The sequence below is a fragment of the Colletotrichum gloeosporioides genome, assembly GCF_011800055.1.
Source record: "Colletotrichum gloeosporioides strain Lc1 chromosome Unknown consensus_66, whole genome shotgun sequence".
Taxonomy (NCBI): domain Eukaryota; kingdom Fungi; phylum Ascomycota; class Sordariomycetes; order Glomerellales; family Glomerellaceae; genus Colletotrichum; species Colletotrichum gloeosporioides.
The window spans coordinates 1,952,637-1,975,418 of record NW_025544711.1 but is presented as its reverse complement, the minus strand read 5'-3'; the positions used below and the strand labels follow the sequence as shown (position 1 = coordinate 1,975,418).

Here is a 22,782-nt window from a genome sequence, read left to right as displayed (position 1 = left end):
AGTACTTTATTAAGTTAAGATCTAATTTATAAAGTAAACCTTCTTTACTAAGGAGTTACTATATAAGGTATATTAGAAATTATTATTCTTTATTCTAGTAATAGTATTAACTTTTACTAATTCCTTATCTCTTATATAGTTAATATTAACTATATAGCTATATATATACCTAATATTAATATAATTAATAGTAGTTATTAATACTTATTATTTAGCTTCCTCTTATTCTCTCTAAGCTTTATCTACTATAACTATAGCCTCTTAATAATAGATAGATAATTCTAAGCTAGGTATTTACTTTAAGTAGTACTTATTATAGAATTACTTTATTATTATTTTTAGCTAGAGGTATACTTTATTTTAGAAGATATAGGCTTAAATAGTTACTAAATTAGGTATTAAGTTCTTTTATCCTTTATTAATAATACTATCCTAAATAATATTATAATTAGTATAAAAGCTAATATACTATCCCCTTAGGTAGTATACTACCTTAGCGTTCCTTAACTTATCTATAATATTATATTTAGCTATATAGTATCTATTTATTCTATAGGAGTAATAACTTCTAATCCTAAGTATATTATATTATATTTAGTTTATAGTAGTTAAACTTATAAATTAGCTAGCCTCTCTTTACTATCTATAACTCCTTTATACTATAGATACTTAGTTTATATCTATAATATAACTATTTTATACTAGTTTAAGTTACTAGCTAATATTTATACTTAGCTTCTAAATACTAGCTATAAGCGCCCTTATTTATTCCTTAATATCTTTATTATTAAGAAATATTTAGTATATCTACTCTTAAAGGGTAGTAACTTTATTAGAGTTTACTACTTTTAAGTTACTATATTACTACTAAATATAGGTAACTTATATAAGTTAGTTAGTAAGTTTAATAAAATTAGTAATTAAAAGAGGAGTAGTTACTTTTATAGCTTTCTTTCTACTAATATATATATAAGAGGTCTCTCTAGCTATTTATTTAATAATTATATACTTAACGTTTAGCTAAAGCTTTTAGAGTAGGTTTATAATATTATAAGAGAGAGTTTTTATAGTAGCCTTAATAGCTCCTTTTAGTAAGTACCTATAAATAAAGTAAATAAGATCTTAGTCTTAATACCTTAAGAGTTCCCTTATAATAACTTTATAATATAAGCCCTTAATATAATTAAAGAGGGCTATAATATTAATAATATCTATTTTAGAGAGGGGGGGCTTATCCTTAATTATTTAAAGCTCCTTATTAAGGTCTTAATAAAAACTTTTATCTATAATATTATACTAATTAATAAGGGTAGCTTTAGTAACTTTCTAATTATTAAGGTTTTTAACTAGTAATTTAATACCTTACCTTAAGTCTTTAAAACTATAGAAATAAACCTTTATTAGCTTATTTTTATTAGTTTAATAGGCTTTATAAGATTAAGAATTATAAGTTTTAATAAAATCTATAATATTATCACCTATAAATATAAGAGTATTCTTATTTAGAAAGGGATTTATTATAATTAGTATAAAATATTAAAAGTATAACTCTATTAGTTACTTAATAATTCTTATTAGTTAGTCTATAGAAATAAAATAAGTATTACTAATAGGAGCTATAGGCTACTACTAAACTCTATAGGTATTATTACTTAAAATATAATAAGGATTAATATTAAAAGCTTATTCCTTACCTCTATTAGTTTTAGTATAGAAGTAAATACTATTAGTAGTATAGTTAACTTTAGTGAGATTAATATTAGTAACTTAAGCTTATAAACTAAAAAAGCTATTAAATAAGCTATCTTTAGAAGCTAAAGTTACTTTAGCTTAATCCTAAATATTCCTAAATACTTTAATTTAGATATTAAATATATTAGTAAACTTACTTCTAGTAATAAAGTTATAAGGAGTTAGGATATCTTTATATAATATTTCCTTAGTTATCTTAAGCTATATCTTAGCTATAGTAGTTATTAATAATTAAGATAGTAAATATATAGGTTATTATTTTTAAGTAGTTAAAAGTATTAGTCTTTCTAATCTTAAGTGTTATTATTATTTTTTCTAAAAATATAATAAAAGAAAAAGAGATAAGAGAAAAGAGTATAACTAAGTAAGTAGGTGCTATACCTCTACCTCTACTAATTTTAAGTCTAATTAGCTATATTATCTTAGGTCTTTATAGTTAACTTTATATTCTTTTTTTTAAACCTCTATTAGTTAATCTATTAAGGGTTATATAGATTACTAATAGCTTTATAGTAGATTTATCTTATTCTTTTATAGTAAACTTATTAGTTCTTAGAAGCTATTTTATCTAAATATTATAAAACTTTATATTCTTATTAGTTTAAAAAACTTATTAAGTAAATTTAATTTAGTCTTAATAGCTTATAATATTAAAAAGTAATAAGAGTAAAAATAAATAAAAATCTAATACTCCTTACTATATAAGCTATAATACTTTTAAGGTTTTTTTAAGGTCTTTTTATATCTTTATATTCCTATTAGTAGAGTTATACTTAGCTATTATACTTCTCTATTTATTATAAATTAGGTTTATAAATAACTACTTAACTCTTATTAATATATTATATTTCTTAATATTATATAGCTAGTAATAATAGTTATAGTTATTATATATATTATATTAATCTATTTACCTAATATAAAAATAAGCTCTTCTCTAATACTTCCTATAAATATCTAAAAGAAGAAAGAATCTACTTCTAAGTACTATTAAAATAGTTATAAACCTAATAGCTAAAAGCTATATAATATAGTAGTACTTATATACTTAAGGGTATATAGAGCTACTATAGCTATATAACTCTATAGTTTTAAAATTTATAATCTTAAAAGAAAAAGGAAAGGACTTCTTATTTACTTTATAGATCTAAAATAAAAAGAGTAGGATTAAAAACTTAAAAATCTACTAAAAAATAAGTAAATTCTACTTCTAATCTATATAGATTAATAATAATATCTAAGCTAACTTCTCACCCCTTAAAGGGGGCTAGTAATCTGACCTCTAAACGCTGAAAACGCCGAAAAATCCAGTAGGCTTACTAAACCCCGTTCCAGTATGTGTGGTTATCTTTAGTTTAATATGGGGGCCGCGAAAGCTTGGGGTAGCCTGGAACTGACCGCAGCTGCGTCTGTCGTCGTGGCTTCTCGTACAGCCTACCTGGGAAAAGGTGGCTTGGCATTTCAGGCTGGTGTAGAAAATTGCTGTTGACCGACTAATGTTAGCTTTTTAATGAGATAATGCTGGCATTTATGTGTCATGCCAATTCGTAATCTTGTGACACGTCTTCTATATCGCATATATCCATCATCTATGTAGATATTCAACACTGTGGTCTTGGTGGCTGTCAGCCAATGCCTGCGGCCAACACTTGGTCTGAAGGTAATATGCCAACTCGCGAAGTTGAACGTTCCTTCGATTGAGTACCGCTTCTTTCACACGCACGAGCAAATCAGGAGCCTGCTAAGAGCTTCCAACAACGTAAAGTTTACTACTAGTCATCATGCATGTCTTTTTCTTATTCAGTCTCACTGGGATAACAAATATGTTGGCCAGATTACACGCTTCTCTACGTGGAGCAACGTTGATTCAGAGACTGAGTGGTGGTCTGTCTGTAGTTTTCACACTCACTTGTCGTTGGTGCAGAAGCGCCCTCCGCTTATGGTCAGGCAGATGCGGTTGATAAGCCGTCGCTTTCAAGAGTTTACCATTTCCAACTCTACACTTTCTGGAAGGTGGGGGTGCTGGCAATGTATCAATTATACACTTCTACCTTATATATGAGTGCCTAATGCCACAACACATCGCTGAACTACTGCAACTCCACACCCGAGGCAGCAAGAGTGACATAGAACAGCTTCGTCTGTCCAGTAATAATCATGCGGCCATTTCCAGCGAATTGGAAGTTTGCAGCAGTTGTGCCAGTGTAAATCTTGCCGATGAGCTTGCCAGAGGGGTTCCAGACATGAACACCATCTCCGCAGCCCGCGTAGACACGGCCAACAGAGTCAGTGTGAACACCTACAACGAGTTAGTGTGCGAAAAGAAAATGGGATGGCAAAGAACAGACCATCAGGAATGAAGGAGGCAGTATAGGCAAACGTCTTGCGGTTTTCCCAGGTGCCGTCTTCATTCACGTCGAAAGAGTAGACCGAAGCGGGAGAAGAGAGGTTGCGGCCATAAAATCCCAGTGCGATGCCGGTGTCGGTGACGTAGGCCTTCTTGCCATCAGGAGAGTAGGTGAGGCCTATCAGTTGTTAGGTGAGCTCCCTTCAGCTGCATTAATAAGGACAAACCATTAGGCAAAGTGAAGTCATCAGCCACAACGGCGACAGCGCCGGTCTCGAAGTTGTAGCGGTAAACTTGGTTGCGCAGTCCGGGAGGGGGACGGAAATCCTGTAAGAAGCCGTAGAGGGTGTCGGTGAAGTAAAGCTCTCCGTTACGGGGGTTGATGACGACATCGTTGAGCGAGTTGAACTGTCGACCGAAGTAGTTGTTCAAGAGAACTAGGGGAATGAGCGAAATGCGTCTTTGCGTTACTAAGAGAACTCACCAGTGGTGTTGAAAGGAGCGACTGGGTTCATGAGATACAAGGCAGAGGTGATATCGTCTCCTTGACCTTCTCCAGCGAAGACGATGTTGCCCTTGTAGTTCGTACCACCTAGGCATTCATGTAAGCTGGTGTGATGCCTTCAAGTATCAAGTGACTTACCATTGGGGTTGATGACCTGGGGTTGCGACGGCACAACAGTGACAGTTGCGTTAGCCCGGGAACCTGTTCGCACAGCCTCGGCTTCCGCGAGTGAGATCTTCTGGATGATGGAAGACTTATTCAGTCCAGTGCCTGCAGCAGGAGCACCGGCATTCTGAACGAAGAAGACCTCTTCGGTTGGAGGATTCCACACAACAGCCTCGTGGAAAATAGGGTCAGTGTCAGAGGTAGCAATGAGGCTAAGCGAGGGGTTCGGTCCAATGACATCGTAGAACTCGGCGTCGTAGATATGGAACGGCTTAGCCTCAAGCGACTCTTTCGTTACACCAGGCCAAAGGAAGAGCTACATAAGAGTGAGCAGACAAAGCCGCAAGAGGATGGGAGCGACATACCGTTGAGTCGTTCGCCTCTGCGGGAGGGGGCACATTCTGCAGGACGTTGAAACTCTTCCAGTCAATTATCTGGGCTGTGGCGGGAACTTCGGCAGCGGTACAAAGTCCCATGCCCAGGGGCACTAGAAGACCTGCAGCGACTACAGCCAGCAAAGACGACATTGTTAGTTTCCAGGAGTGATGTGCTTGGTGGTGTGTGACGAGGGGAACATGTTCCAGAGGTTGGGTACGAGGCGCTTTGTATGCTACTGTGGACGTCCCCGCGTTGATGGACCCTTGCACATTTAAAATTGCATAGTTGCATCTGCCGGTGCATTAAGATGCTAGACTAGTCCAATAATGACTGCGGTGAAGGGACAAAAAGATGGAGTGCGACTGTGCCAATGAAGCTCCCCCAGAACCCCCACTCCGAATTTTAGCTATTGCGGAGTAGTTCCCCGAGTCTTGGCAATGGTTCGACTTGATCAAATTTGGGCAAAGGTCCGTCTCCAGGGACGTTAGTGCTATAATGACCACGGCATCTCGAAAGTTAATGTATGTGCCAAGCTCTTGCTTCGCGACATGATCCCGTTGAAGGTCTAGGTCTAAGGTCTTGTGTACTTCCTGCGATGTATCGTTGGGAACACCAAAGAACACACGCTAATCAAGCAAGCTGAAACTCCTGTTTTCTGAGGAAGAATGATGTGTTTGTGATTCTTAAATGTCCGACAATAATAGCTCTTGAGTCGAAGACCTTTCGCTCTGCTGAACACATTGCTCTATTGCGCCATTGTTGATTTCCTGGACCGTTGGCAACGATGGCAGAAATCGACATCAACACCAGGATCATCGTTGCGATTGTTATTTGCGTTTTCATCAGCATTGCTTTCTACAACGTTCTTGAGCTTACCGTCTCAATCTTTACATCGTTCAAAAGGCGCTCGGGATTGTACTTTTGGAGTATTCTTATCGCAACATGGGGCATCGCATTCAATGGGACCGGCTACCTGCTGAGGCACCTGTCCCTCACTACGAAACCGATCATCTACGCCACGCTCATTCTCATCGGCTGGTGCGCCATGATAACAGGCCAGTCAGTCGTCTTATACTCACGCCTGCATATCGTTGTTCATGACCGGAAGCGACTGCGACTGGTGTTGTACATGATCATCGCCGACGCCATCTGGCTGCATATTCCCATCATCATTCTAGTCTATGGGGTAAACTCGGCAAACCCGGAACCGTTCCAGAATCCGTACACCATCTTCGAAAAGATCCAACTCACCGTCTTCTTCATACAAGAGATCATCATCTCTGCGCTGTACGTCTGGGAAACCACCAAACGCCTTCGTCTCATGAATAGCATCGGCGATTTGCGCACCCGCAAGATTATGAACCACCTGATCTGGGTGAACATACTAGTCGTCCTACTTGACGTGACGATTTTGGCCCTCGAGTTCACCAATCTTTACGACATACAAACAGCCTGGAAGCCGTTGGTATACAGCATTAAGCTGAAGCTCGAGTTCAGCATTCTCAATCGCCTCGTCGAACTCACACGAGGGGCCTCGAACAGCAGCGCCTACGTGCGCAGTCAAGGACATGGACAGGCAAACGACGTGGCTCTTGAAACATTTAACGGCGAGCGGTCTAGGCAATTTACCAAAACTGACGAGCCGGAGTATGAGGTTCGCATTGGGAAAGGAGACAAAAGTCATGTGTCGCCGGCGACAAATTCTTACCCGACAAAAACAACGGAGATCACGATTCACAGCCATTCGCGTGCAAACCACGGTAACCGGGACAGCGACAACATCAGCGAGGATCCAGACAAAGAACGAGAAGGAGACGTATGTTCAACTTCGTCCGAAGTCCAATTTGCGAGATATTAGCGGCTTCAACCTTTTGCGTAAAAACGACCAGATCACAGGCTGAACAATCGATAATTCTTAGCGTTTGTTGTTTTTCATCTGGACTTTCATTTGTTGACGTTTATTGAACTTCCATAGTTAGACTTCTTAATTGAGTGTTCAGCTGTCCTTGAGACTCCTGCTGCCAGATTACGGCGCTCATTGCAAATCGCCTCTGAGTGAATGCCTGCGCAAGACGAGCATTGTGGTTGCAAAGACCAGCTGCCAAGCTAACATCCGTCTATTCCTGATTCTTGTCTCAGATGGCAGACGATGGCCACATCGTAGTCTATCAATCTACCAGTTAGATATCGTCAATGCCCCACACCGCATGTTAAGCTTAAATCAAAGCGACTTTCCTCAAAGACCCCTCGAGGCCATGTTGGTCACTTGAACGTCTTCCCCTCCCGTTCCTACTTCTCCCGTGCTTCCAAAAACCTATCTGCCTCTTGATTGCTACCCTGATGGTACACTAAATGCACGGACATGACCACAGGGATGACTGCCATTCCCCTCGGGCAGATTGACTACATCGATTTGTCGCTCTCAGTGCTGTAACATTGAATGGTTCCTTGGCCTCATCTCCGTCGGGCTGCTTCTTTACTTCGCCCTTCCGATTAAAGTTCCATTGCGGATTGGAACCCATGATACATGGACGTTGAAAATGAAACCTTGTTTGGGCTTCTTTTAATGATCTACCTGGGTGCGCTTCCATCGGGCTCAAAAGTGGTGCCACGCGGGACCACACGTACTTGGCAGATCGGCTATGGTGGCCGGTTGCAAACTTATGCCCACGTGGATACATGTTGATCCATTGACTTTATTTGTGTTGTATCCCAAGTGCCTGGCCATCCGTACCACAATGTGGTCCTAGAAGTCATACTCTAGACACAGTGAAGTCTTTCATTCGTCTTGGAGACATAGCCGTTTTGTCTACCCGGTTTGATGCCGAACGCCCAGTGTAATTTGTCACAATCGCCTCACACATAGCCCCTATTTCCGCTGCGTACCTTGGGTAAGTCTTGGCTCCGGCGATGGGTTGCGTTGGGCTAGGCACCGCCCCCCCGTTCGCCCGGGATCTAAGGATCGAGTGCCAAGATCATCGCACAAAGTGCAAGATCTCTTGATGGTGCGACGTTGGCTCTACTGATTTGGTTGAAGAAGACTGTTGAAAAAACCGCTCATTTGATTTGTCACAGCGCGACTATCTTCGAAGCATGAAACCAAGAATTGGAATCCCGGCATTTGCGACCTATGCCCAAGAATGTCGCGACCGGAGCGACGACATCGCCTACAGTTCTTCGACGAATTGGACGATCAAGGTGCCCTTCAGGGTTGCAAGACGACTGGGAAGTTGGATCTTGGTATTGAAGGAAATCAGGAATACCCAGGAGAATGGCTATGGTTATGCAAGCCGGATCCCTGTTTGGGGATCCTTCGGGGCACTGAAGACAATTCCGGTTGGCTGTGGTCCGGACCCCACGCCGAGTAGCTCCCAGAGAGAATAATGATTAAGTTTGGCCCTGCATGACACCCTGAAGCAACACAAGCCGGCGTGCGAAGACAATGTTCCATCTTCACGTCGTAAGCGGCCTCAGAAACTGGACTTCGGGGTTTTTACCTGACCGAATATGGCATGATGGCTTATGCTTCTTTCTTCAAGCCGCCGAGCCCGGGAAGTCTCGCCGTTCATCTTGTTCATGTTACAATGCGGTGTTCCATTTTAGCCCCCAGCCATCCCGGGACAGAGGCAAAAACCAGATGGTCTTTATCACCATCGGAAGCCAAGACACAATGGCCAAGTATCGGGCTGGGAGCAGCCATCTGGTCTCGCGAGTCTCATGCGATGAGATGTTCAGGCATCAGGGGTGAAAGATCGAAGCTGGTCTTGCCAAAGTCGGGACTTTTTTCTGCCCGACTAAAGGGACGCTCCCCTTCCCGAAGATTGAGCCGTGCGCCCGGAGCAGGTTCAGGTGCTTTTGTACCCTCCCGCCGTCTCTTAGTCACTGAATCCCGCGGACTACAGGCTCTCGTCATTGAGAAATACGGAATGAGATATCAAAGGCACAAGACAAAGCCAACCGTGTCTCGTGAGAACTTGGATTAGTCACTCTGTGTACCATAAGCCTCTGCCGCGAGCCAACCGTGGTCAGAACATTTTAGCTGTATATAAGATTGGAAGAAATGAAGAGAAACCATTGATGTGCACCTCACTCTCGATGACGATGCTGTTGGTGCAAGGTTGGAGGTCGATAGGCCCAAGGCATCCGTGATGGCGAGATCCGGAAATTGGAAATGTTCTAGTGAGGTTCTTTTCACTTGGTATGGTAGCAAGGGTTGTGATGTTGCCTGACCAAGAACAGGGGATACTGAACTGATTTGAGCGGAGCGATCTCGTTCGGCAACCAAACTTCAGCCCCCTACTTGCTATTAATGAGCAGCAAAGCATGACAGGCTGTCTTGACGCCGGCCTTCGTTTCAATCGCCCAGGGATGCGATATCCCACGGTGGCGCCGGAACTGAAAGCAGATGAACAAATGCTCCGGATTGCTCAGTAATTCAGGCTGCCACCTGAACTTTGCAAAAATTCCATGTTAAGGTCACCAATAGTCCATACCTTAGACTGCGCCCCTGCGTGCCGTTGTTACTTCCGTGATGGTGGGGACCTTGGATGCAAGAGCCGGCCGGTCTGCCGTCGCTCGAAGCTTGGCAGGAGACAAATTTACGGGTCGAAGAGCCTAAACACCCGGTGAGACGGAAGCCCATGTAGCATGTTTGAACCTCCGTGCCACTCCGGTTTTGTCTGTTTCTCATGCGCACCGCAAGTTACTATTTCACTTCAACGGGACGTTAGCATGCTGCGTGACACTTTAGTGTGTGTTATGATCGGCAAAGACATTTTCAGCGTCAAACTCAACAGGCTGTCTGATATTCAACCGTGGTACTGATCTGACCTCTCGTTGAAGGGCATCCGTATAACACTAGTCGTATCATGTCCTCGAAAGTAGAAGAATATTTCGCTCAGATACTTAGTTCGGCGGGCAGTCTCTACCCTCCTCGGGAAAGTGAGGCAAAATATGTCAGGTTCAAAGAAACCTGTATTAAAGAAATGCGAATGCGAGCCATGCGTATCAACGGCAACTCCCGTGGCTCTAAGTTTGGAGGATGCCAAATTAAAGACATCATTGGGCTTCATTTTGCGCAAGATATTTGGAGGAAATTGCAATTGCGAGTCAGACCTAATGCTTGTGAGGTGCTCTATCTGGGACACCCGAACGGTATGTGGATAAGCGGGAAGGGCGTATTAATTAAACCACTGTCGGCCGTGCCGCCCTACAAACCTTAACGATGGGCTGGCTGCAGCATCCCAGTGCCGTTCATCCGATGTCAATACAAAGTGTTCACCCCTCAGTTGACTTCGAACTCAATACGTGTGTTGACTTTCTCTTTTTCCCGGTTGTCACCTGTTACCAAAACTATCATGAAGGTCGCACTATTGTCTTTCATTGTAACTCCCGTTTCTGCGTGGTCGGTCACATTCCATGACCGCGACCAGTGCGCCGGTGGAACGACATTCCACTACGGCGGCGGCTCTAACACAGGGACTGAACACCTCGCTCAGTGTTTCACAATGACTAGCATCAACAAGTCGTACGCCAACTATGATGCTAAGAGTGTCAACATCGTTTTTGGAGGTTGCACTATTGACATTTTCACGGATCGCTTGACGTCCCCGGGACTCGCCGGGTGTGTGGCATCAATCAGCGAGCCATCCAATTGGCAACGTATCAATCAAGTACAGGATGGATGTATTCAGTATGTTTGACTTTGGCGTCTGAAGAGCCGTGAGGAGAAGTGCTAATTGGTGTCCTTCAAGGTTGGACAAGTCGAAACTTGGAAAGTGGCAAGCCTGGTCGGTTTCATGCTGAGCATTGCGCTGGGATATATATAAATCGCCGACGAGAATTTCGGGAGTCTTGATTAAACTCGATTCTATTCGAAAGATTGGAGGGCAGATATCGGGCTTTAACGCTGATTTAAAAAACGGTAGAGTGAAGCGGACGTCAAAGGTTCAATGATAGTCGGACAAGTAAGATCTGATCAGATCATCTAGAACAAACTCCTACACTGCCTTCAGTATTGCAGAATCATTGCCGGCGTCAATTACGTATTACCACAGCGCTTTTGGTGAAGAGCCCTCCGAACGCAGCCTTGACCAAAGATCTCGCCGCATTTCCAACACTGACGGTGTCAGTCACGCGCAGTCCGGCGCCATCGCTACCTAGTGTCTGCACATGCGCATTGGTGGTCGTCTGATTTGCTACCTTCGGGTCATTGAATTTGAGTCTTACTGCCCTCACAAGAGTCCATTCCATCTCTGTGCAACGGATATCCTTGTGTACGAGACCGTGGTGCTCAAGGGCGAACTTGATATTGGTCCAGCCCATGAATGCTTTGGATAGCCATGGTATCTCGGCCCAAGAATCACCAACGCCAGCTATCGACATGACCACTATACGACGGATGCCGGCCTGCTGGAGAACCTCGCAAGCATTGGCACATGAATCGGCCAGAAAGTGAGGAGGCGAGAGCTGACGTGCGAAAGGGTTGTCAGACTCGCGGACTGTGTGCAGGGTGACGATGGCGGCGGAAGCAGTTAGGGAAGGCGCAGCGGAAAGAGCTGATGAGATTTCCGACTTTTATAGTGATCAGCCAGTGACCACTGTGAGCCCGGGGCTGTCAGTAAAACTGCTAGGAGAGCGGAAGAGGGCTACTGCTGTGTGTCCTTGACACAAGAGTTCAGACACAACATGCTTGACGGTACGCCCAGTCGCGCCAAGAAGGAGAAAATGCATTGCCGCAGGGGAACAGAGGTTTCTTTTTGAGTGCCAAAGCACTTTGATAAGCTTGCAATGGATGCGAGGAAACACAAGAATGATGAAGTTGAAGATCTTCAACGCCAGAGCTACGAGAACACCTATGTATTTATCATCGCTGGACCAACAACCCGTTGCACAAAGTTCCAACTCTCCAGAACTTGATTTATAATGACAGATAGTCATGGGACTCTGATGCGTTCGCCCTGAATTGATATCACGGTGTTTGCCGATTGGGTTGCTCGGTCCGGATGCTACAAACGGTCTCGGGCGGTACGGGACCCACCGGGCGGCACCGGCGGAGGATTAAATCGGGGAAGCGGGCGCCATCAGCAGGTAGCCTGCGCCCGCGCTAACTTATTCAAGTAGTGTGAGCGAACCGGCCAACCATATGTGATGATGGCGGGATCGAGCATTATTTGTGGTGTCGTTGCCTGTCAGGCACAATTTCGGAGCCAAAGATTATAAAACAAGACGTTTTGTCACAGTCTTCCGCCAAGTATCCAAGATCATGTCGAAGTTCATCACCAAATGCTCTAGCATTCTGTCGCAAATCTTACACTCCTCCAAAATGCCAGCATTCACTCTATATGGCGCTCGTGGCTCGACCAACACAGATCGTGTCCGTTTGACTCTCGCTGAAGGTGGCTTCACGGACTACGAACTCGTTTTAATCAACCTGCAAAAGGGGGAACAAAAGGTGCGTGAACCAATATCTGCTGAGGGTAATGTACTGACACAACCCCGCACAGTCCGAAGAGCATACGAAGAGACACCCCTGGGGTAAAGTCCCAGTCGTCATCTTCCCCGACGGTTTCACTCTCTACGAGAGTAGGGTCATCTGCAAGTACCTCGCCAAGAAGTACTGCTTCCCGCTTCTGCCTCCCGACTCCGACAAGGAATCTACCGCGCTGTTTGAACAGGCGCAATCGGAGGAAATGTGCTACTTTGCCGACCCGGCAGGTAAAATTGCGTTCGAGAAGTTTGTGAAGAAGAAAGTCATCGGTTTGCCTCCAGATGAGAACGTCGTGTCAGGAGCAACACAATTTCTCGAAGCCTTTTTTGACGTGGCGGAACGTGCATTGCAGCATAGCGATTACATGGCTGGGAAGGACTTCACTCTCGTGGATATTTACTATGTACCCCTGATCCAGAGGCTCTTCGTATGCGGATATACAGATCTCATTCTTGGTCGAAAAGCCGTAAGTGCCTGGTGGAATCGTGTCGTCAACAGGCCAGCCATACAGCAAATTCTGGCCGCTGATAAGGAGGCTGCAACGGCGGCACGGTGATATGGTAGTAACTGAGTCAATTGGACATTTGTTGTATTAAACATAGCATCCTAGATGGTTTTATCACATTGACGCTGTTGACCGTTGCATGCCAAACAGATATACTTGTGACGGTCGAGAGAGATCTGTCAACACATCATCAACCCGTCAATATGCTGGATTGGACGTATGTTCTTTACTACGAGCACTCTTGTAACCTCGATAAGTCTTCAATCCATCCTCTACACTATCTGCTACCGAACGCAATTGCTCAATCTCGGCGAGTCGCTTCTCGTCATACTCTGAATTGCAGTAGATTGCCCCCAAGAGCACGATCTTCAGTGTCCGATAGAACAAACGTAAGAAAGACACTGATAGAGGCTCCCGTTGTCCAGCTTTTGCATCCAAATGAACGCGTTCAAACATGGAGTACCACGAGTCCAAACTATCCAGCAGAGATGCCTTTTCGGAAAGTAGTACGAGAGCCATTGCTACCGACTCAACGTTCGAAACCTTGGAGAGGAACTCAAGCAAATTCGAGGCAATCTTTGTGAGGAGCTTCCGCATGTTCGGTGCTATGGGACGATGAGGGACAGATTCAGATTCGTCAGATTGTTGATCTGGCAGCACCGGGCCTGCATCCGATGCTGTATCCTTTATGGCTGTCGATGCTGGAGAGTCTGCGAATTTGCATGGTGCAATGAAAAGCTTGATGACGAAGACGTCAAGTAAGGGAATATCGCTGTGGCTTGCCGGTATCAAATTGTCTGCCGCAACCAACGACGGTCGTGCACGATATTCATGCATGATACTGAGTCCCTGGACAAGGTGCTGAGCTACGGCTGAATAATTGCCACGCACCTGCTCGATGCTCAGAAAGATCTGGCAGCAAAGCAACGCCGACCTTATTTCGTCAGAGCCCGGAGACGACAGTTTGAACGCGAGGCCCTTTAAAGCCAGGCAGTATTGCTGAACCCCATAGTCATACTCTCGACCTGACTTCCGCCCCAAAGAAGAAAAAGCAAAATCTCCGGAAGTCTCGAGGTGCTTTCGAAAAGCTTTCAGTGATGAGACTGCTAGTCGGACCGATGGATCAGTAAAACTGGCTTGCAGAATTTGCCGAGCCTCTTTGTCGCAGGCAAGGTCCACGTCGAATATGGTCTTCGTCGAGAAGTAACGGGAAAGAATATTAATCTCTTCGGGAGTGATCGCTATCTCAGCCATGGTGGGACGTATGGACTGTATCCTAGTCATACTCGACTTGGCACCTCCTGAGTGAGATGCGTGGTTTGCCAAAACGAGTCGAAATGGAGACTCATAACCGTCACAGGTGCGGCCTGTGCTCGTGCACCTGTGGCAAAAAGGCTTTTCCTCGTCACATTTGATCTTCCTTGTTCTAATACCGAGTTAGCGGAATGGCGGCAAAGCTGGTCCCCTGGCCGGGCAATGATTTCGCACCAGCGGTCTCATTTCAGTCTTACCTGCATGTTACACATCCAGATTTCACCTTGGGTCTGCTTTGAATGGTGCATTTGCGTGACAAAAGACCGCCAGTCGTTTGGGCGCTAGGTATTTGAGACATGCTCAGTGGGTGCGCTGCGCCGCACGAATTGACGACGATTGAAGCAAACCTTAAGTTGTGCACTTTCATTGCCAGAAGCCGAATGCAGGCAACTCGCTTAATATAGAGGTTCGCTTCATGTGACATTATATAAGCTTAGGTATGCAGGCCTGAAAATGGTTGAAGCCACAAGTAAGCGCTAGTCCGCCTTCGTGTGTTGAGACTGTCACAACACCCGCTGCTCGCTGATGAAAGATGAAAGACAACAACCCCCTCCTCATGGTCAATTGGAACGCCGTATTAGAGGTGTATTAGCGCCATAACCTTTAGTGTATTGTATATGTTCAATTGCGGTGATGCAAATCTAATTCTGGCAGTCGCAAAGGTGTCTTTAATCACATGCCTCTAGAATGCGTCTGAAGAACCTCTAAACTTTGTGTGAATCCGATAAAACGACTGACCCGAGATGCGTTTCATTTAGCAGAATATGGGATCCGTCTCTTGCCGTCCAAGGTCTCTTGGAAAAAGTCCTGGAAGGTGGTTGACTTGAAATCAGGGTACAGATCTCCAGCCATGATATAACCCAAGCGATTAGCACCTTCAGGGCTATTGTCGCCGTCAATGAAGGAGGAGTAGTAATATTCCAGCCACAGTCTGCCGACAAGGAGAAGGTAGTTACTTGGATCGCTTTGGACCTGGGTGGCTGCGCCGTCGATCATCGACTTCAGCTCTCCTGCCGAAACCTGAATGGGAAAGTCTCGTTAGGCTTTGCTAGAGAGGGACTCAGGAGCTCAGGACATACATGTTTTCGGGTGACAATCTCGCCCGTAAGCTCTTCAGCAATGGCAAACATTTCGTTGAAAGACATGCTTGCTCCCGCAGCCATAACCCGCTTGTTGACAGTCCTAGGGTCGACAATGATGCGAGTGACGAACTTTCCGACGTCTTCGTTGTCAATTACATAGGATTTCATGTTTCCATCTCCAGGGACCAAGTTCCTGAGGAAGTCCGGAAGCGCAATGGCATGATCAGTTTTCCCAGATGGCACCTCGGGTATGAAGCCGTTGTACCACCACCCGACATCGATGACAGTGTAGGGAATTAGGCATGCTTCAAGCTCTTGGTAAATCTTCTCTTTCTGTAACGAGATCAGCGGTGGCTACAAGCCTTCAGCACGTGCACAACACGTTAGACACGCCGACTGAGTGGCGTGAGTACTGAACCACTGCGTCAAGACGAAGAATAACATTCAGACGTACCATGGGTTGTACAGTAGAGATACCGTTTGGGTCAAGAGCCATCGCAAAAGCGGTTGGGATGAACCGATTGATGTTTGCGAGTTTGGAAGCTCGGATCAGGGGGAGTTGGGAATCGAGCGCGTTGGGGGGCACTGAAGCAACGACGACATCCTGGCCTTCTAAAACCCTGGCAGCTTCAACGTCTGGCCCATTTAAATTGATAGCTACGACTTTGACACCGCGCTGGGCCAGCTTAGCATAGGCAGGCTTCGAAATTGAAGAGGGCCGGACTAGAGCTGTGACTTCCTAAGCAGCAGCATTAGCTTACATGTTTGATGCCAATGTGTCAATCATGCGCCATAAGTGACATGACGGCAATAAATACGTACAAAGCACGGAGTCGTTGATGCGAGAAGCTGATCTACGATCAGGCCCGCTGACTCGCCAGCGGCGCCGTAAACGGCAACCTTAATGGCCTTGGAGACCATTTTGACAGCGGTTACGTCGTCAGAGCTGACGCTTTGAATTTTTAGTTTGAGTGCACTGAATTGATAGCTAAAGGCTAACTGCCTGATTGATTTTAGAATTATATACTATCTTGGCCCATGACCGCGCTTCAGAGCACTGCAACAGAGACGGCTCCCCTTACCAAGCAAGAAAGATGATCGCGCATGCTCTTTTTCGGAATAACTATAGGATCATTCCGCCTCAGCTGAGGAGTTACTGATGTCTGTGACCGGCGCGGATATGACGGGGACTCGGGGACCGGAACATGTGTGGGGCCACCGGCTCGGTACAAAATGGAGAGCCGGAACATCTGCGGGGAACCGAGAAATTCCCAATCAATAGACGTCGGATCCTAGCGGAAACAATTACAATGGAGGTATTACCTTCGTTTTCAGTAAAGTCTCGGAGCGTCTTGTATTATTAAGCCAACTCCGGCAGTCTGAGCGTGACAATTGAAAGCTCAGCCATCCGCCTTCCTTCTTTCGCATCTTCCGAGCTTCAGGATCCGCGCCCGCCCGAAGTTCCGAACATGTCTACGCCGACAGACACAGCTATCCCAGAATCATCGGCGGCGCGGTCCAGATGGGCTTGCACCCCGTGCAGGCAGCGAAAGGTACTGCCATCATCGCCATGCGTGCCGTTGGTAGCGCAGCCGCTAACGGGCCGAGTAGGTGAAATGCGACTCAACCCTGCCTGCATGTTCGACATGCGTGGCGAAGGAGCTAGACTGCATCTACTCCCACAAACGGCTCCGCGCGCCCACCAGTAGAAAGTATCGCTTACTCAATGTCAATAACTCGATGGAAGTGTTTCTGATGCACTAGAACAGGTCAGGTTCCAGCTCCCGCGCTGGTATGATCAGGAGACTACAGCAGGTTGAGCAGATGGTGCAAAACTTGGCACCCGGCCACACAGTCGAAAATGTCGCTCACTCGCCGAGCTCGAGACATCTCCACGTCTCTCCACTTGCCCACCTGGGGTTCGAAAATCTGTGCGAAGAGTCATACGTAACGAATCCCGATGTTTTATACCGTCTCATACGCCGAGACGCACTACCGATGGCTAGGATAGGGGCGCCTGATCAGCCAGTTGTCAAGTTCCGATACCAAAGTAGGTCGCTGATTAGCCACAAAATTCATGACGGCCCCTTTGTCCGGGCGGGCTTGCAGTTGGGCTGACAACACACACAGGCTCATGTTCCATATTTGATGTCCTTCACATAAAATGCGTAGATTACATGATCGGCAACCAAACGTTTAGCAAGCTGTGTAGCCGAGCACTACATCCAAACTTCCCAATTCTCAATCTTTCAGGGGGCGCGATGCATCCTATACCAATGCTAGACACGGCGCTGCAGTGTCTCAGAAGTAGGCCTACCCATCCTTGAATAGTTCCTACCGCCTCTAACGTTACTCAGTCTTCCTAGAATCGGTGAACACCGATTTCCAGTTCTTTCGAAACGAGGAGATCGACAGCTTGTTCCAGAATTATGTCCAGGGGCAGTCTTGTCCAAGTCAAGGCGCTTATGCAGCCATCAGCATGGTGTGTGCATGCGCCTCGTGGACGTTGCATGGCGCCCAGAATGCGATTACGGAGAGGCTTGTGGAGACCGCCATGCGGGTGCTGCCCGGTATCATGATGGAGGCCCCCGACACATTAGCAGTGGGCGCGATGCTCCTGATGGTACGTCAATTGAATCAAACGCCATGTTGTTAAGCACGTACTAAACCAAGGCTCGTTAGACGACCTATCTTGAATCCACGTCTAGAAGCTCTGCAGCTGCGACTTTACTTGGATCAGTAACGCAGATGATGTTGCTGGCTGGATACCATGTGGCAACATCTTCTGGAGCTCTATCGACCGATCAGCTTCACGACAGCCGGCTGTTATCTCGGGCTTATGTTATGGACCAAAGGCTGTCACTGCGACTTTTTAAATCCCCTCTCCTGACTGCAAGGCTAGTTGTTGGTTTACCTGACGAAAATCCTGTTGACCATCATGGAGTTATCAATCTTCCGGAAGGTCGCAGCGTCAACTATCTACGGCAGCAAGTGCTTCTTGCGAAGATACAGGCCAGAGTGTACAACGACCTCCGATCGCCTCTGCCTTGCGCAAAAGGCAGTCAGAACCACTTGAAAGCCACCTCAAAATTACTTTCAGAGCTTCAGCAATGGGCAAATGACCTGCCTGCGTCTTGTAGGCCTCCAAATGTAGCAGAAGACTTGCCGATTTCCCATTCATTGCAGATTACCTCTCTGCATCGCAGCTACTTCCAAACAATAATCGCCATCCACTCCTCCATATTTTGCCACGTCCCATACTTCAGCGACCCCGCCATCCGCGGAATCACGATGAAGGTAGTAGATGAGTGCGCCTCTGCCGCAAGAAACATTCTCTGTCTTTCCATGCACACGGAAAAAGGCCATCAGTTCATGCTGTAAGTCTCAACTATAACAACACAGTCGCCGAATACTAATCGTGGGCCTGAAGGGATGTGTGCCATGACCTTGGGTGGAGTATTGACGGATTGCTGTTAAGCATCGTGCTAAATAGGCAGACTCCTGGCGCCCACCAAGACATGGAGCTTTTGAAGAAGTTTGTGGCGTCTTTTGAGGCAAACAAGCCACAGCATGATGGGAAAGTCGTTTATGAGGCTTTGACAATCATTTACAAGAGCGCCCTAGAAGCTCTGAGCCATACGAACCAGGACCAAGATCAGCCTGATCCTGCATGGTCAAGACTTCCGGTGCCAGCTTCCGATCTGCAACTCAATCCACCCAGCTTTGATGATCATTCGGACAACACATGTATCTACTGACATAGCTAGAGATATTCAGGACTTCTTGTGAGGGTTAGTATTCTTGTTCGATGAGTATGGTGACAGAAAGGGGTCTTGTAACGTCTAGTAATGGAATTGACGCCTGCGCGAACCTGAAAACGCGGTGTAAAACAAGTAGATGGAATCAAAAGATTGGCAGCGCAAGATGACTACTCGTGTGGAGTTGAAGAATTGGTCGGGTCCCCGTGAGGCTGCTAGACACGCCGTAGGGCGCAGGTTTCAGTCGGCACCGGGGTCTTAATGGGTCATGTTCACCCTCGACTATTCCTTATCCTCGGCCAACAGTCAACAATAATACCCAGTGATATTGATCAAGGGTTTTGCCAACTTCCTCGTGGAAATGCGCCACTCTGTGCCACAAAGTCCACGACGGGCTGAAACGCTTTGCCTCCCCGAGTGACTCAAACCCCAGTAAAACCCGACTCGTGTTCTTGCTGTTGGAACTACGGAGGAGCACAGCCACAATTGCTTCTGTATTTGTAGTTAAAGCTGGCAATATCATCTCCACCTCATTTGAACCAGATTTCATTCCAAAGAAAATCGTACTTGACGGATTTAAACCTGACAATTTATCAAAACCAACATTACAACTCGCTACTTGGGACGATGACACACCAAACGCCACACCTTCTCACCAAGGGCGAACTGCGAAGAGTCGAAGAGTGCGCCAAGGAAAACGGGACGTTTGCAGAGTCCTGGAACAGTGACCAAGTCGTCATTGTAGGCTGCGAACCCGTCGGCGCGCATGTCTGCGTCACGGAAACGCCGTTTATGGAGCTGGACATCCTCTCGCCAACTGCGAATCCACTTTCGGGCTCCAAGTCCAGCAAACAACACCCCACAAGGCAGTGCTGCAAGAAAAAGATCATTGTGCTGGAGAAGTCCAACTTCAACAAGAGACTCCGACTGAAGCCATGGCATTACCGCTACGGCTCCACCGAGGAGCTCTCACTTTACTACGACGACGCAAAAGCGAAGGTCAAAGAGATCTTTTCTCAACTTGCGGCCGAGTACGTGTCGGTTTGCATCGTTAGCCACGATATGCAGGACTCTCTCAGCTCACTACAGAAATTCGATATTGAGCTGCCATCGACAACAATTTTCGTGGACCTTATCAAAGTCTTGGAGCACCAGAGTCGACATGATGGTCAGGGCATCCCTAAAGCTTTGAGAAAATACACCGACGACAACATCGCGATTCGCAACGGCCGATATGATCGACGACCTTGGCCTCTAGCAGGTCAATACGGCATGCCAAATTATGCCCTAGTCGAAGTGCTCGGGCCAGCTGCGGAGGGTTGCAAGCGAGATAAGACTGAGAAGGAGGATACTGCTCTGAAGAGAATTGCAAAACGAGCGGCTGTGGACAACCTAAATTTAGGCCACAGAAGACGGTCTTGAGTGTAGCGACGTTCGAGATGAGATGCCTTCATGAACGATCATGTTACCTGCTGTTGATCCATGTCCCGCGTATCCCGCGCGTCGGCAGGTACCGAATGGCGCTGCATGCTGCACCGCGCACAGCCGACGCGCTTAGATAAACTACTCTGATGAGCAAGGGTCTTAGGGAGGAGATTGTAATACGAGGTAGTAATTGCCAAGGCACCAGGACCCTCTTCAGCGGCTTTAGAATCACATTTAAGGCAGGTTGACCAGCAAAACTTCTTGGCAGCGCATGGCATTTTCCAGCTTTCAATTTGTGATGTGAAAATCGAGCTTTTGAGCTCCGTCCGGTCGCATGACGTCTTGGACGAATCGAGCAGGTAGCTGAATTTCACGAGTCAAATCCCGGGCAAATGCAACCCGATGCCGGCTGTCAAGTTTATCTCCTCCACGAACGCGATGTTCACGACCGCTGAATGGCCTATCGTTTTGGCGGAGCGACCAGAAGAGGGAGTTCGAAGTTGGTAGATGGCGCATGATTCTATTTTCCCGCCACTTCGTGGAATTCAGCGCCCCGATCATCGAAATGTATAAAGACTCGTGAAAGACCGCCAGAATCACAGCCATTGCTCTCACCATCGGCATTCCAATCCTCTCATCTCCGTTCCTATCTTCGTGGCACTCTCTTCATCATGCAGCTCAAGTCTTTCCTGGTCGCCGCCTCCATGGTGGCATCCGCCTTCGCCAAGCGAACTTGCGGAACCGACGAGCCCACCGAGGTCGACCTCCAGGTCGCACAGGACTTCAAGCTCATGGAGTCTAGCGCCCGCCTTGCCGGCAACGGCTCCCGTGCCGCCGGCCCCATTCAGATCAACGTCTACTGGCACGTCGTGGCCTCCTCGCAGTCCGTGAGCGGCGGCTACCTGACCCAGGCCACCCTGGATGAGCAGCTTGCCGTGCTCAACACCGCCTACGCCCCCCACGACATCTCCTTTGTCGAGGCTGGCGCTGACTGGACCGTCAACTCCAACTGGGCTGCTGACCGTGCTGAGGTCGCGATGAAGAACGCTCTTCGCAAGGGCACGTACGCTGATCTGAATGTGTACTTCGTCGCTAGCTCGCGCTACCTTGGCTATGCTCGCTTCCCCCAGACCATCACCCCCGGATCTGCTGAGTTCAACCGCGACGGCGTTGTCATTCTCTCTACCACCGTCCCGGGAGGCAGCTACGAGGAGTACAGCCTTGGTCACACTGCCACTCACGAGATCGGTCACTGGCTCGGACGTAAGTGACTACTCAATGGCGAATACTGCACACATAGAGCATCAGCTAATTCGAGACAGTCTTCCACACCTTCCAGGGCTACGCCTGCAGCGGCGATGGCGACTCTGTTGACGACACCCCCTACGAGGCTGAGGTAAATATCCCCAGCGCAGCATGCCGGAGTGAGAGATCATTGGCTAACTAGTCACAACAGGAGTCCTACGGTTGCCAGATTGGTCGCGACACCTGCCCCAACTCTGCCGGTACCGACTCTGTCACCAACTACATGAACTACTCCGACGAGTAAGTAACCATCAAGCTCATTTCTAAACATCAAAACTAACTCCTTACCAGCGAGTGCTTCACTGGATTCTCCAACGGACAGCAGAGCCGTATCTACAGCTACTGGGATACCTACCGCGCCCAGTACCAGTAAATATTAGACATGTGCTCGTAGTGTTTATAAGACTACTTACTGTCTTGGTCCTGGTAGTGTTTGGTTTGCTCACGTGCAGCAGTTGATAATCTAATGGGACGATGAAGATTGGAAATTTCGATTGCCTTTGGCTCCTACTTAGATCAAGACTTAATCTATCATCAACAATTTTTCAATGATTGACCACACTTTGGCAAGAATCGGGGCGACTTAAGAGGCTGTCGATTCGCATTTACGACAGGAGATCGGGGGATGCTGGTGATGCAAATACAGTGGACCCCGGATGCGTCCTCTACGCCCAAAATTCTCGCCGGTCTTAACTTCTTTCTTAACGCCGTGCCGTGCGAAAAAGCACCTGCTCCGTGGGCCAATGCTAAATCAACG

The 22,782-nt window shown here is 46.5% G+C and overlaps 9 protein-coding genes across 9 annotated transcripts; 6 read left to right on the top strand and 3 right to left on the bottom strand.

Moving 5' to 3' along the window:
- Positions 1 to 3,842: 3,842 nt before the first annotated feature.
- Positions 3,843 to 5,296, bottom strand: GCG54_00015181 (uncharacterized protein; the record flags this gene model as incomplete). Its single annotated transcript, XM_045414995.1, has 6 exons — positions 3,843 to 4,051; positions 4,101 to 4,277; positions 4,327 to 4,536; positions 4,584 to 4,691; positions 4,743 to 5,085; positions 5,135 to 5,296. The coding sequence occupies 6 exons, from the start codon at positions 5,294 to 5,296 to the stop codon at positions 3,843 to 3,845; spliced, it is 1,209 nt and encodes a 402-aa protein (XP_045261117.1).
- A 635-nt stretch (positions 5,297 to 5,931) lies between these two features.
- Positions 5,932 to 7,005, top strand: GCG54_00015180 (uncharacterized protein; the record flags this gene model as incomplete). The annotated part of the gene is made up of 1 exon (XM_045414994.1): positions 5,932 to 7,005. The coding sequence occupies one exon, from the start codon at positions 5,932 to 5,934 to the stop codon at positions 7,003 to 7,005; it is 1,074 nt and encodes a 357-aa protein (XP_045261116.1).
- A 3,499-nt stretch (positions 7,006 to 10,504) lies between these two features.
- On the top strand, positions 10,505 to 10,862 carry GCG54_00015179 (uncharacterized protein; the record flags this gene model as incomplete). The annotated part of the gene is made up of 2 exons (XM_045414993.1): positions 10,505 to 10,770; positions 10,826 to 10,862. The coding sequence occupies 2 exons, from the start codon at positions 10,505 to 10,507 to the stop codon at positions 10,860 to 10,862; spliced, it is 303 nt and encodes a 100-aa protein (XP_045261115.1).
- Positions 10,863 to 12,471: 1,609 nt separating this feature from the next.
- On the top strand, positions 12,472 to 13,192 carry GCG54_00015178 (Glutathione S-transferase hmp2; the record flags this gene model as incomplete). The annotated part of the gene is made up of 2 exons (XM_045414992.1): positions 12,472 to 12,600; positions 12,653 to 13,192. The coding sequence occupies 2 exons, from the start codon at positions 12,472 to 12,474 to the stop codon at positions 13,190 to 13,192; spliced, it is 669 nt and encodes a 222-aa protein (XP_045261114.1).
- A 147-nt stretch (positions 13,193 to 13,339) lies between these two features.
- GCG54_00015177 (Transcriptional regulatory protein moc3) lies at positions 13,340 to 14,753 on the bottom strand (the record flags this gene model as incomplete). The annotated part of the gene is made up of 2 exons (XM_045414991.1): positions 13,340 to 14,567; positions 14,653 to 14,753. The coding sequence occupies 2 exons, from the start codon at positions 14,751 to 14,753 to the stop codon at positions 13,340 to 13,342; spliced, it is 1,329 nt and encodes a 442-aa protein (XP_045261113.1).
- A 452-nt stretch (positions 14,754 to 15,205) lies between these two features.
- GCG54_00015176 (uncharacterized protein) lies at positions 15,206 to 16,458 on the bottom strand (the record flags this gene model as incomplete). Its single annotated transcript, XM_045414990.1, has 4 exons — positions 15,206 to 15,475; positions 15,535 to 15,870; positions 15,992 to 16,276; positions 16,360 to 16,458. The coding sequence occupies 4 exons, from the start codon at positions 16,456 to 16,458 to the stop codon at positions 15,206 to 15,208; spliced, it is 990 nt and encodes a 329-aa protein (XP_045261112.1).
- Positions 16,459 to 17,331: 873 nt separating this feature from the next.
- GCG54_00015175 (uncharacterized protein) lies at positions 17,332 to 19,295 on the top strand (the record flags this gene model as incomplete). Its single annotated transcript, XM_045414989.1, has 5 exons — positions 17,332 to 17,587; positions 17,710 to 17,844; positions 17,895 to 18,160; positions 18,220 to 18,914; positions 18,968 to 19,295. 5 exons carry the CDS (start codon positions 17,332 to 17,334, stop codon positions 19,293 to 19,295), a joined length of 1,680 nt encoding a protein of 559 aa, XP_045261111.1.
- Positions 19,296 to 19,922: 627 nt separating this feature from the next.
- GCG54_00015174 (uncharacterized protein) lies at positions 19,923 to 20,717 on the top strand (the record flags this gene model as incomplete). The annotated part of the gene is made up of 1 exon (XM_045414988.1): positions 19,923 to 20,717. One exon carries the CDS (start codon positions 19,923 to 19,925, stop codon positions 20,715 to 20,717), a length of 795 nt encoding a protein of 264 aa, XP_045261110.1.
- Positions 20,718 to 21,391: 674 nt separating this feature from the next.
- On the top strand, positions 21,392 to 22,398 carry GCG54_00015173 (Extracellular metalloprotease; the record flags this gene model as incomplete). The annotated part of the gene is made up of 4 exons (XM_045414987.1): positions 21,392 to 21,983; positions 22,043 to 22,116; positions 22,177 to 22,265; positions 22,317 to 22,398. 4 exons carry the CDS (start codon positions 21,392 to 21,394, stop codon positions 22,396 to 22,398), a joined length of 837 nt encoding a protein of 278 aa, XP_045261109.1.
- Positions 22,399 to 22,782: the final 384 nt, after the last annotated feature.